Genomic DNA, 14,641 nt, shown 5'->3' on the forward strand with positions numbered 1-14,641 from the left:
AGATTTTTTAATTTATTTATTCGACAGAGATAGAGACAGCCAGCGAGAGAGGGAACACAAGCAGGGGGAGTGGGAGAGGAAGAAGCAGGCTCATAGAGGAAGAGCCTGATGTGGGGCTCGATCCCATAACACCGGGATCACGCCCTGAGCCGAAGGCAGACGCTTAACCGCTGTGCCACCCAGGCGCCCCATAACTTTTATTTTTTTTAAATTTTTTTTATTATATTATGTTAGTCACCATACAGTACATCCCCGGTTTCTGACGTAAAGTTCGATGATTCATTAGTTGCGTATAACACCCAGTGCACCATGCAATACGTGCCCTCCTTACTACCCATCACCAGTCTATCCCATTCCCCCACCTCCCTCCCCTCTGAGGCCCTCAGTTTGCTTCTCAGAGTCCATAGTCTATCATGCTTCATTCCCCCTTCTGATCACCCATTTAATATATATAACTTGATGTTTACACCTGATATACTATCACCACAATCACAATATCCATCACCTCCAAAATTTTCCTTGTGCTCTTTTGTGGTTTTCTTGGGGTTTTTTGCTTGTTTTGTTTTTGTTGTAGTTGCTGTTTGGGATGAGATCTGTCTCTAAAATATATTGAAGTGTAAAATACCATATGGTTATCTATAGATACTATGTTATACAGCATTGTCTTCATTTCTTTGGTGAAGAGCTGATGTGTAGAGAGGTGAAGTAACTTGCCCATTATTGAACCCAGCTCTTTACCAGCAGGACAAGGAGTCACATCTGACTGCTACCATCTGTAAACCATGTTGGGAGTGTGTCCTACTGAGTTCAAGCCATTACTTTATTCTTGATTGCTTTAATTTGAGGGATGTAAATTGTGTGTTTCTCTAACACATATAAAAATCATCACGTAATATTCATCAGGATTCTTAATAACTTATAGAATGTTGGTTTTCTCACAGACTCTAACTATAGCCTATTTGAAAGTTTTGAAAATATTTTTTCTTGAAAATTTTTCCAAGTAAGTCTGAGGTTGGCAGTCCACACAATTATCAGTGTGATTTTTGCTCACTTTAATTCTGAGTTTGTTTTCTATAAGAAAACAGATTAGAAAGATAATGGTACCAATAAACTGATGTTATCGTCTATGGGGAGATTATTTGATATTTTACTGTAAACTTCTGGCTTTAGCATTTTCAAGAAATTAGAGATAAACAACCAAACGCCTTTTTCCATTTTCATCAATCTGATTTTTAAAATTTATGTAGATTTAAAAACTCACCTAATCTTTTTTTTTTTTTAAAGATTTTATTTATTTACTTGACAGAGATAGAGACAGCCAGCGAGAGAGGGAACACAAGCAGGGGGAGTGGGAGAGGAAGAAGCAGGCTCATAGCGGAGGAGCCTGACGTTGGGGCTCAATCCCATAACGCCGGGATCACGCCCTGAGCCGAAGGCAGATGCTTAACCGCTGTGCCACCCAGGCGCCCCAAAACTCACCTAATCTTAAAAATGTACTACACTCTTGTAAATAATAAGAGCTCAATACACGTTGGTTTCCTCAGGCCTTCCTCTAAGACTTGGTTAAAGGTACCAAAATTTAGTGTATGTGGTTGGTACTGTCTCTCTCGCTTTCTCTCTCTCTCTCTCTCGGTACTGTGTTTCATATTAAATTCAAGAATAATATACATCACATAGTTCTAGCAAAAACTTATGTTTTCTTCCTCGGGTAACAGATAATCTATGAGTTCACTGTTCTAGTTCTGACTCTGCTGCTGAAGTATGATATATATTTAAATGTCTTTTTAATTTATTTATCAGTGAATTTACAAGATAGTAATATAAAGACCACCTACTTCTTTAATTATGAGAAAGTAGAAAAGGAATATGTGAAACCATCCAAATCCTTCCCCTGTAATTACAGCTGACACGTGGTGAACAGAGGAGAGCATCTGAGAAGACTGACCATATGCCGCTATTTCTCTAATTTGGCCAAGGAAGCAAAAGGAAGTAATGGCATGAAAGAGGGCTCTGGGTGTGCTTTCCTGGAATCCTCTGTGGCCAACTCTTGGCTGTCTTCAATCCTTGATCACTGGCCTTTCTTTATACTTGGCATAATAATACTTAAGCACACGTCATTCAAAGACACTCACTATGTCTGGACTATTTATTCCTACAGATACAGGGTTAATACTATATCAGTTCAAAATTAAAACAAGCATATAATCAAACAAGCTGTTATTTCTTAGTTAATTGTTAGGAAATAGCTTACTCTGTCCCTTCATTCTCTGCCTGTGGGCTGTTTCTTCTTAGAAAGTTGTCTGGACCCGTATTAAAGGGTTTATGTTCAGAGATATAGTGGATCGTACTAATGAGGGCTCAGATGCTGGAACTAGATTGCCATGTTTGAATCCTTAGCTCTTTTCTTCCCCCCGATATGCACTTTTAAGTATATATATTTGAAGTGGGTAACACTTTTCCCCAGTATTTCCTACATTTGCAGAATTTACTGTGTTAGACACTTCCATGTTGAGAACAGCTTATCGTGACTTGGTAAGTTGGAGGGACTTTCTGTTTCCAGTTCTCCTTTGTCCTTCTCATTCTCTGCTAATCTTCCTGTGCCTTAGCAATGAGTTTAACTTCTGTCTCGTGTTGGTTCTGGTCTTTTGCTCTGAGACTTTGGAAAATGACTTAACTTTAGCATGTCAGTGCCTCATTCCTCAGATGAGGAACATGATAAAATCTATGTCGTATTTTAAATAAACACATACGCACACACAAACGATATTATTTTTATAGAAAACTTAGAATGACAGATTTTACATAGAAGGTACTGTGTATTAGCGTTGCCAAGATCATTGTCCAGGATCGCTATGACTTATTCTTAAATATTATTAAGCGTCATTCTTTTGCCAATGCACTCTTAAGAGATTATGAACCCTTATTTCACTCTTTTAGTTTCTTTCACTTTTACTCTGTTGCCATTTGATCTAACTTAACCTACTTCCACTCTCACCCTCTCCCCCATTTCCCGGATGGTCTTGCCTTTTATTCATGCCCCCACCACTGACCACCGCAGTCCCCTGGCTGAAATTTGGGTGTGACATTCAGAGGTCCTCCAGTACCTGAGATATTTATAAGCTCTTTATATTTAATCCCTAAGCTTTTGCTGAAATTGACATTCATTTATTTTTGTTCACCTGGAAAGAAAAGCACTAGTCTCGATCCATTCTCTAATTACACCTCTGATACATTACTCACCAGGTGGTTAAGGATGAATGAATGCCTTAACTTCTCTTGATCAAGCAGAGAGCCCTCAGTAACCTAAATGCTACTGCAGTAGTAACTTCTTCACAGCTGTTAGGTCTCTTAATTAAAGTTATTAAGCTCAAACTACCTCCATACTAGGAAATAAATTGTGCTCCAATTTTTTGAGCTCCCTGATAAATGGGCAGTGGAAATAGAAGAAACCTTAACATGTAGCCTATATCGCCATATTATACACTTAATAAATATTTATTGTTATATGTTATAGGAAATGATCTGTAGAATGCAAAAGATACCGATTTGTAAAGGACTTAGAGGAAGTGGTTTAGTTACATGAATTGGTTTATTTCAAACCTTCTGTTTGTTTTATAGGAACAGTCATAGGTCTGAAAAACAAAAATGGTAACAGCTGGTCTTTTCCCTTATGGAACTCACTGTTTAGTTTCACCAGATGTTCTAAAATGCATAACACACACACACGCGTACACGTACACGCATCTACGCCAATAACACTCACAACACAACACTACCTCAAAACATCCTGATAAGGTTATGAAGCATGTTGCACTTCGAAAATATGGGAAAAAAGGGCCACTATTTAGTAATTTACTTCCCTTGAACACTAACCAAGGACAAAGACCAATCTTTTATGAATGCTATATCGTACACTTTTTTCCATATATCTTGAGTTCCTCTGGTTCTTCTTATAAAATAAATGATTGAATTTCCATAAAAATTTTCAAAGAACTATAAATGCAATAAAGCATTTCCTTTTGGACATATTTATTTTATTTTTGGATAAAAGGAACTCCAGATCTTGCAGTTCTTTGAAAAAACCAAAACAAAGACCAAAAACAAAACAAAACAAAACAAAAAAAACCCAAACAAAAAAAACAACGACATAAGTCCTGTTGAAATTAGGCCAATTTTTTTTTTGAAGCACGTTTTTTAGAACAACTGTCTCATAAGATATTCTTGGGAAAGGAATTTCCTCATCAAACAAGTTTCAGAAACACTATATTCTATGTCTCTATCTTGGAGCTTGACAGTGAATTTAGACATATTGAAATATCTGAGAAAATTTTTAATTAAGAAACAAGTATAAATGGATTGGCCAAATCATTTTCAAACTTAATGGATCATAGAATTCTCTTTATTTCCCTCTTCCTACTTGTAGCTTAAGTAACACTGATATCTTGAGAATCATCTTGCTTTAAGCTGAATGTGTATCAATTCTGAGGCTCAAATGCTGAGAAAATGCATTTTATCATTTCGTATTACCCACAGAGAATTCTACATTTAGATTCTTGGTTGATCTTTGCTTGTATTTGAATGCCTACAATCTGGCCTCTACATGAAATGTAAAGAAATCTCTTTTATTATTATCATTCTTATTATTAACCATTATTATTATCATTTAATCATGCCCCTCTGTGTGAAGAGTGCTGCTGCTCAGATACTCTCCCTGTGTAGTCTGAATGCGGAAACATTGCTGGGGGCGGGGGGCGGGGCGTAAACATGGATAAATCAGCGAAAAACAGGGAAGCACACAAGAAGATTCTTTTCTTCCTTCAGACTGTCTATTCACTTCTCTTACATGCCTTGAAAGACTTTAGGAACACCATAGTGAATGCTGCCTTTAATAAAACAAAAACAGTTTCAAACAATCCGTCCATTTAGTGAAGCTGTGTTTAACTGGACTTGTCCAAATGCTATCAGCCAGAATCCAAGACCAAGGCTTACTTGGGAATCAACAGCCAGTGCCAGACCCAAATTAAATGTTACTGCTCTCAGCTTCTTGGGTCCTCATTTCAAGCCTCACTGTGTCACTTAAACCAACAGGGATGATTTCTTTAGCTTACTTAAAAAAAAATCATCTTATTTCTGCACTTCATAATGTCAGAGTCACCATTCTCTTTCTTATTTAAATGATACATATGCTGCTCCCTTTTAATTGTGAAATAATGAACAAACGTCTGGCCTCTTGTATTCCTCAGTCTCTGCTGAAAAGCATTTTCTCAAGGGTCATTGAGAAGACCTTTTTGGAAAGCATATTCAATGTCCAAATAAAAATAAGAGGAGAAAAAATTGCTAAGGTGGCTCCTGTTCTTTTGATTGTTATTTGGACCTCTATCATTCCATTTTATCCCCCATCACAAAAGCAAGGTAAAACTTTGACATTTGATCCTAGAATAATGTTACTAAAATTAAATATTAGATAGTTCTAAAGGCTTATGAGTAACTCTCAATGGCTGAAGACAAAAAAGTAACCAGTTTATGATAACTATGATAAGAAGAAGAAAAAACTGCTAGCACAAAAGATTCAAAATGTGAGTTCTTTTTTTATTTTTCTCTTAAACAATTCTAATCTCTCCCTTCATTTTTCCCCACCAGGAATACTTTGCTGTCAGTTAAACTGTAAAAGAAGAGAAAGAGTTTTGTTCCAATGGTAACAACGAGAAAAACAGACAAAAAATATAAAAATCATATTTTTCTATGAAGCAGAGAAGAGTGGAGGTTTGAAAGAAGCTAAATGAACTGAATTTTATAAAGAAACAAACCCTTCAGAGAAGAGGAGAGAGAAGTAGCTACTTCTTTCTGGGGGTCAATGCCAGGTTTGGATTCAGAGTACCACGGGAGGACTGAGGATGCCAAGAACTAGTTGGAATGGACTGTAGGTTGGAGGAACCCCAGTTCAGCCAGGCAATTGTGCCTCTTTCCCCACTCCAACCTTGAGAATAAAAAACAGTGGATAAAGACCTGGTAAGTAAAGAGAAGTCACCCAGTTTTGGCTATTCTCTAAATGACTGGATTCCAGAACTTTGTGGAATTGAAACCAGTAATGAAGCAAGCCTATCTGAAAGTGCAGCCAAGTCTTCCAGCTCAAGTACAGACATCATCAAAAGCTAACAGAATATAACAGAGATCAGACTAGAGTCAAGAATTAGACCTATACTTATACAACCCCTTGGTTTCAACGGACATGCCAATGCACTTAAAAGGGAAAAGACAGTCTCTTTGAGAAATGTTGGGAAAACTTCCTTTCCATATGGGGGGAAAAAAAAAGAACTGCTCTCTATTATACGCCAAACACGGTAATGAATTTTATGTCCTTAATGTAAAAGCTAAAATTATAAAACTTCTAAAAGAAAGATAGGTGATGTCGTTGTCTGCCTCTAATCTGTCATCACTTACAGTTGTTGTATCTGCCGTGGGGCAGACATTGCAACTGTGTCCCCACCAGCTTTAGCCTGTCAGTGACAAGTCCCCACATCAGGAGCTACACAGACACGTACACTCTGCCCAGGGGGTAGCTACTGCACAGGAGCTGAAGGTGAGCAGAGAGAAGACCTCACCTTTCTTCAGGGAGACCACTCAGGAGACCAGGAAAATGGCCTCGGGGCTCACAGCCAGGAGTGACCCAGCCCTTGTGTCATTCCATGATGTAGCTGTGGACTTCACCCGGGAAGAGTGGCGGCTGTTGAGCCATGCTCAGAGGCTGCTGTACAGGTGCGTGATGCTGGAAAACTACAGCAACTTGGTCTCCCTGGGAATTCCGGTTCCCAAGCCAACACTTGTCATTTCGCTAGAGCAGGGGGAAGAACCCTGGAGAGAGGAGAGCAAACATCTGCCCAGCCCCTGTGCAGCAGATGCAAAGCCAGAAATTCAGCGTGATTCCTCCTCTGCCCTGGACTTCTGCAGTCGGCAGTTATGCCCACACGTGCTACACGATCATTGCCTTCCAGTCTGCCCAGGCTTGCTGGCAGGCGCTCTCCGCCCAGCATACCAGAAGCAGCAGCAACCGCTTTCTTATGAAAGCTTCCGCAACGACCAAGTGAAAGATGAAGGCAGAGAAGAGGGCTCCAAATCATTGTTTGAGAGGACAAAGGGGAGGTTTACCTCCAGAGCTTTCTTCAGCCCACCCGATGGACAGCTAATAAGCTTGAGGGAAGGCAAGGCAGTGGTGGAAATAAAGCTCAGCTCGGCTGAGAAGGCAAACCGTTTAGAAACAGACAAAGTACTAAAGTGGGTAGATCTCTCAGGATTTGAGGTAGTGAACTGTGGAAATTGCGGGCTAGGCTTTAGCCAGAAATCAGCCCTCTTTGTTCATCAGAGGACCCACTCAGGAGGAAAGCCTTATTTTTGCAGTGAGTGTGGTCGAAGCTTCAGCTATAAATCAGCTCTCATCACACACAAGAGATCACATACCGGGGAGAAGCCTTACCTCTGCACCGAGTGTGGGCAAGCCTTTAGCCAGAAGTCAAACCTAGTCACACACAAGATGGCACACTCTGGGGAGAGGCCTTTTGCATGTGAGGAGTGTGGACGAAGCTTCAGCCAGAAGTCAACCCTCATCAGACACCTGAGGACACACTCAGGGGAGAAGCCCTTTGTGTGCCGGGAGTGTGGGCGGGGCTTTCGGGATAAGTCAAACCTTATCACACACCAGAGGACACACTCATGGGAAAAGCCTTATGTGTGCAGGGATTGTGGGAGGCTTTTTAGAGACAAATCAACTCTCAGCAAACATCAGAGGATCCATTCAGGGGAGAATCCTCATTTGTGCACTGAATGTGGCCGGAGCTTTAGTCAGAAATCATACCTCATAAAACACAAGAGGACACACTCAGGAGAGAAGCCTTTTGTGTGTCGGGAGTGTGGACGAGGCTTTAGTGATAAGTCAAACCTTACCACACACCAGAGGACACACTCAGGAGAGAACCCCTATATGTGTGCAGAGTGTGGTCGAGGGTTTAGTGTTAAGTCAGCTCTCATGACACACCAGAGGACACACTCAGGTGAGAAGCCTTATGTGTGCCAAGAATGTGGGCGAGGCTTTAGGCACAAGTCAACTCTTGTTGCACATCAGAGGACACACTCAGGAGAGAAGCCTTTTTTGTGCGGGGAATGTGGGCGAGGCTTTAGACAGAAGTCACACCTCATCAGTCATCAGAGGACACACTCTGGGGAGAAGGCTTACGTTTGCACTGAGTGTGGGCAAGCCTTCAGCCAGAAAGCAAATCTAGTCAGGCACAAGATGGCCCACTCAAGGGAGAAGCCCTTTGTGTGCAGGGAGTGTGGGAGAGGCTTTAGCCAGAAGTCAGCTCTCATAAGACATCAGAGGACACATTCTGGGGAGAAGCCTTTTGTATGCAGGGAGTGTGAGCGGGGCTTTAGTGATAAGGCAACTCTCAGCACACATCAGAGAACACACTCAAGGGAAAAACCTTACATTTGCAGTAAGTGTGGGGAAGGCTTTAGGCTGAAATCACTCCTTATTAGACACCAGAGGACACATCTGTTGTAAAGAACCTTCATGCGCAAGGAGTGTAAGCAAGGCTTCAGTAATAAATCACAAATCATACCTCAACATGCAAGAAGAGAGAACTTTAGGAGAAATCTCATGTGTGCAAAGGGTGGGACTTCAGAGATACGTTCATCAGAACACAGGAGAAGACTTACCTGTGTAAAACAATGGTTTTCAATTAGAAGCAATTTTATCCCCTGCCTAGATGATAGCTGGTGAAATCTAGAGACATTTTCTTACTGTCACAACTGGGAGGTTGCTTCTGGCATGTGGCGGATTGAGGCCAAGGACACTGCTAAACATCATGATACACAGGACTGCCTCCCACAACAAAAGTCTCCTGCGTTGTAAGACTTTGATCCCTCTAAGGCACTTTGGCTCCCAGATCCCCGTCGTTCACTCAGAGGAAAATTTCTTACACTCTCCTGCAGCTGAGTCTCCTGCCCAGACCTCCATCCTCCCCTCTCTCCTTCAATCCAGATCTGATGCCTCTCCCTCCCTTCTCTGACACTTTCCATTTGTTTTCTCAAATATGGCTTTCCCAATAGCCTCTTAACACACCGAATCCCAACCTCTTTTTCAGAAGACTCCAACTCACGCAATCACGAGGAGAGAATGGTAACTTTACAATGAAGAAACTCTGCCTACATCACCTTAACAAAGTTAACCACTAACATTGAGACAGAGTGCCGTCATAAGCCTCCTAATAGGATTCATTGAAAAAGATACCATGTCATTTTTAAGATCTATTTCTGCCAAAAAAAGCTATTACTTAAGTCTTGTCATGAGAAATTATTAAATAAACTTAAATTAAGTAGTATTTTACAAAACAACTGTCCTGTCCTTTTTAAAAATATCAAAGCCAGGAAAAACACAAAAAGGCTGACAAACGGTTGCAGATTACAGGAGACTATGGAGACATGGCCATGCAATGCTTGATAGAGGACTGGATTATGGACTTTAAAAAATATAGTCACGAAGGACTACGGACTGGACACTATTGCTTAATCAATGTTAAATCAATGATAAGCACAGCATACTATAGTCATGGAAGTCATCTTTGCTTTGAAAATACACAAGTGAGTGTTTAGGGTTAAAAAGATATAATGACGTCAACTTATGCACAAATTGTCCAGAAAAAAATGGTCTGAAATGTTCATAAAAAACAAAATGCATATAAACAATATAAATATATTTTCCAGGAGTGGGGGAAGGGAGCAAGACAGACAGGCAGACAGACGGAGGGAGAAAAGGGACATAAGTGGAACAAGTATGAAACATTGGTAAATCCACTTAAAGGGTATACAACAGTGCCTTATATTCTTCTTGCAATTTTCCTCTTTTTGGTATTTTATCAAAGTAAAAACATAAGCAAAAAAGAAAAAAAAAGGATGGAAGGAAGGAAAAAGAGAAGGAAAGAAAGGAAGGAACGAAGAGAAGGAAGGAAAGAAGGTAAGAAGGAAGGGACGAAGAGAAGGAAGAGATGGAGAAGGAAGAGAAGGAAAAGAAGGAAGGAAGGAAGAGTAGGAAAGAAAGGAAGGAAGGATGCTTCTTGGATGGTGGGTTGGTTGGTGGTTGGAATAATCGCTGTTAGAATTGTACTTGTGACACAGCCCAGAATAACTCAACTCCTGAAGAAATTAGAAAGATTAGCCCGTATCCTACCTGCCAGATAAAAGAAAGGCCTTGCAGTCTTTGTGAAGTATCCATACATTAGTCTCCAGCATTTTTTAAAAATACACAATGTTCTGAATATAATAAAAAATGACCAAATATGGATTAAAATAGAAAAATGTGACCTTACTCAAAGGAAAATGATAGAAACAGACCAAGAGGTCACCTAGTTATTGGAAATCGCAGCCATGGCTTTAAATCAATTATTATAACTACTTTAAAGAGTTTAGAAGAGAATTGGCAGGATATTTCAAAAAGGAAAAGCAAAACTAAAAAAAAGAACCAGATATGAATACTAATATTGAAATATGCAATATCTGATTTTTTCCATGCCTGACAAAGCAATAAAATTAACTGCCATTTTCCTTCCATTTCTTTCTGAAATAACTTTCATAAAGATTCAAACGAATGATTTAAATAAACCCAGAAATAACATGAAAAGGGAGCCATTGCTTTGAAAGTTATTCATCGACTTATTCTTTGCAACTAGGAAAACCAGTCAATAAACCTGATCTAGTCAACCATATTATTAAGAGGTATTACATTTAAAATTTGTTTTTCATATTTTGGACTCTAAAAATTATACTACTCCTCTCAACTCTGCCATTTGCTTCGGAAGCAGATCTGCTTCTGTGATCCTTATTTAGAATTGTTTTTATTTCCAAATTTTAAACAGGATATTTGCTTTCTCTTAAGGCATCTGCCCAAGTAATTTTCTTTTTCATAAATAAATGTTTGAAAACTTACATCCTTTTCTAGGTGAGCAAGAATCTTCGGTCTCTTTCTCTGTCCCTTTCTCACTGTCGCCCTTTCTTTTACTCTGTTTCTATGTCTATTGCATTTAGACTAACCCCGTCCCCTAATTCAGTAAATATAACGTCTCAGTTTTTGTAACGCAATTTGAAAGGAGCAATAACCATTAAAAGTCATATATTTTCCTGGTTGGGTTATTTTCATTAATCAGTATTCCCATATTAAATGTGGTGTAATAACAATGGACTGGCCAGATGTGATCCACTTAGTGTTGGGATTAAAATGGGTGAAATTTCCAGGGAGTGATTAGTGTTTTTTATGGAAAGCGACCCTGCAATGAATATAATATGATGAAGGTGTTTTGGAAAATGATGATTTGTGTTCTTTTTCTTGTATTCTTTGACATCACAGAATGATATGAATCAACTTCAGTTCATTGTGTTAGTATGAAACAACACTTAACAGTTTTGGGTTATTAAAATTTATCTGTTTTCCCCTTTTGGCAGTCAGTATGAGCTTATGTTAGATGAGTTTATTATTTCTTTTATATCTCAAATAAACCTTTTTAAAATCGAAAGGATTTTACTTGTCATTTCACACACACAAACACTCATACACACACACTCCAACCACAAAACCTATGATTTCGTACAAGATTGTTATTAGGAATACTTCCTTTGGAAAAGTTCAGAACAAAATGAGCAGCAAAAGCATAAGGATTGGGGCGCCTGGGTGGCACAGCGGTTAAGCATCTGCCTTCGGCTCAGGGCGTGATCCCGGCATTCTGGGATCGAGCCCCACATCAGGCTCTTCTGCTATGAGCCTGCTTCTTCCTCTCCCACTCCCCCTGCTTGTGTTCCCTCTCTCACTGGCTGTCTCTATCTCTGTTGAATAAATAAATAAAATCTTTTAAAAAAAAAGCATAAGGATTTATTCCTATAAGTTTTATATTATAATTCAATTTGTGTAATCTTGGACCTTTCTAGGATATCTTCTTAAGCTCAAATACATATTGCTTTATGAGCCTAATGTGTGGAATTAAAAACAAAATGTGAAAGAGAGCCATGGGTGGTGTTAATCTGGAACTGTGACGTGAGAAGTGGGTAGTAAGTCTGTCCACAATATCTCCTTGTCAGACTTTCCTCTCTGGAGTCTCCTCCAGCACAAGCAGAAGGAATCTAGATAGAGGAGTTTCTTTCTAGACATTTGGTCCTCAGAGAAACATTTCTATGGATTTCCCATATGTTAAATCTGGGTTGGGGGACAAGATCCTCTGTCAACTTCAAAGTGTCAGCTGTGATATACAGTAGTAGGAAGGCCACAGAAAAATATTCAGAATGATTAAAGCAAGCTGCCCTTCTGATAGATTTGGATATTGATGGATTCCATTACCTCCTGCTTCCCTCACCTTCTCACACACAAGTAGCTAAGTCACAATTGCTGTTTCTATGCTGTAATCTTGGCAAATACAGACAAACCGTTGTAATAGTGAAGATCACCCTGCAAAATGTAATGAAAAGAGTCATAGGGATCACCTGGGTTCACACTCTGTCTCTACCCTTGAATTTGCTCCATGAACTTGAAAAACATTGGGTGCCTCTAAAAGCTTCATTTTCTCATCTGCACCATTAGCAAGATTAAATGACAATATGTAAACTAGGATTATGGTAAGCAGTCCTTTTTAAAAAATACCCCTTTTCTTCTGCTGTACCCTATTTAATTGGTCTCCTGTAGTTAAGAAGAAACTGAGTGGGTCCATGGTAGTTGCAGCTTCCAATCATTTTATGACCTTGATCAAGTCATGGAACTTCTTAAGAGTTTCTTTTGACCATCTGCAAAACCTGTTTAATCAGAGTTGACACCTGTTTACCATGCTGTGAAGATGAATGTAGTAACATCCACAAAGCAGGCTGCACTTTAGGGGAAGCCAAATGCCACTGGCAATAAAAATAACAGCAATAATAACATTAAGAAATATTTATTTCCCAGATACTCTCTGAAGAGATTTGGGCATCTGTTGTCCAGGACATATTGGCCTCTAATTAAAAACAAATACTTGCCAGTTTTCATTAAAGTCCACTTTAGTAAACTGTTACTGTCTTATAATATACCTATTGAGTGTCTTGCAGATTAACAAAGAACGGTTGGGAAAAAGCACTGTACCATGCAGACAGCCAATGGAAAATCCCACCAGGGCACATTCTGTGCACAGTTAACAGTCAGCCAGTAGCATTTTTCACTAAGATTTTATGTGCCTTGCCCTGAGCAAATATTAAGCTTTTTAATTGGGAGATTTACCACGATATTTGATTATATGTTGCCTGATAGCAGTGTGAGCCGAATGTATGTGGTGACATAAATCTCTGTGTATTACATTTAAACAGATCTAGTATTGTCTTGGCTCTTAGTAATATCTGTGGGACCTTTCCATATTTAATTTGAGGTTTTGATTTTTCACCATACTTCTAGGAAAAGCACTGTCAACATTAGACTGCTTTTTAATGCAGTTGTGTATTTAAGAGATGAACGAAATAATGTGTTCGAAAGCTTGACGTGTGCTTATTAAAGAAGTCGGCATGTTTTATGATATGTCTTTAGTTTTCAAAATTCCTCAGCTATCATTGTTTAGATATGATTTTCAACATATGGCTTAAAAAATTTTATCTGAAAGTCTTTCTTCTAGACAGACTTGATGCCTGAACATGTCCTACTGAATGCTAAGTGATTCAATGAGGTGTATTGAAAGCATAATCCATGTATTCAGGGCTAGTATGCTGGAGAAAAACTTTATCTGAGTGTCATTCTCTGGACTGAAAAAGAAATCATAATATAAATGACCTTCTAAATATTTTAGTGGTCAAATCATTACCTAGCATGTGAAGAAGGAAAATATCTTTTTTTTAAAGTCAGAGCCAAAAAATACTAGGAGTAGAGAAAGAGAAAAATAGAGAAAGAGAGAGAGAAAAACAGTCAGTCTTTCAGGAGAATTCTTTGTGCTTTTCAGAACAGAATCCATCGAAGATATACATCAGTGATGCACAAAATTCAAGCAATGGGTGTTTTTCAGTTTTCTGCTGACTCAAATGGACTTGTAGCCTTTTCTCTGCAAGATTTGAGTGTTACTTTAAAACAGACTGATTTACCAGAGTCTGTTTTTCTTGCTGAAGAAAATTAAAAGGATAAGAGAATAAAAGGAATCCTGTTTATAAGGCTGAGCACGTTCAGAATTGTAAAGGCTCCCTCACTCTCAGTAACCCTCAGGGGGCCAGCGTGATGGTCTCCCAGTAGGACTGTCAGCTTCTGCCCAGCATCCCATGCAGCCTCCACAGAATCCCTGGGCTGATCATTCTGAAGCCTGCTGACTCCCGATTGTTTTACAAATAAATGCATGCAAGGCCTTCCAAGATCTCATTCCTAGTTGAGTTTATGACCTCTTCCCACTGCTCCCTTATACTTCCTTGTGCCTAAACAACTTACAGATTGAATCATGCCCATGCTTTGACTTTCTCTTTTTCTCTGATTTCCCATGTCATGGACAGTTTTGATTTTTCTGTATTCACATGTAACGTGTGTTATTTCTTCAACTACTAATCTTCTGTCCCTTAAGCCGTAACTGATTTTACTCTCTTCAGAACTTCCATAGCAGTGTATCTGGATCTT

At 39.2% G+C, this 14,641-nt stretch overlaps 1 protein-coding gene across 1 annotated transcript in view; it reads left to right on the forward strand.

Moving 5' to 3' along the window:
• LOC100464392 (zinc finger protein 133-like) overlaps positions 1-11,542 on the forward strand; it is a 51,295-nt gene extending 39,753 nt beyond the window's left edge. The window contains exon 2 of the mRNA XM_034645834.1: positions 5,641-11,542. Coding sequence (XP_034501725.1) covers positions 6,638-8,554 — 1,917 coding nt within the window. The 5' untranslated portion in view covers positions 5,641-6,637 and the 3' untranslated portion in view covers positions 8,555-11,542. The remainder of the gene's footprint in view (positions 1-5,640) is intronic.
• Positions 11,543-14,641: the final 3,099 nt, after the last annotated feature.

Source organism: Ailuropoda melanoleuca, chromosome 16 (genome assembly GCF_002007445.2).
Source record: "Ailuropoda melanoleuca isolate Jingjing chromosome 16, ASM200744v2, whole genome shotgun sequence".
In the NCBI taxonomy this organism is placed as follows: domain Eukaryota; kingdom Metazoa; phylum Chordata; class Mammalia; order Carnivora; family Ursidae; genus Ailuropoda; species Ailuropoda melanoleuca.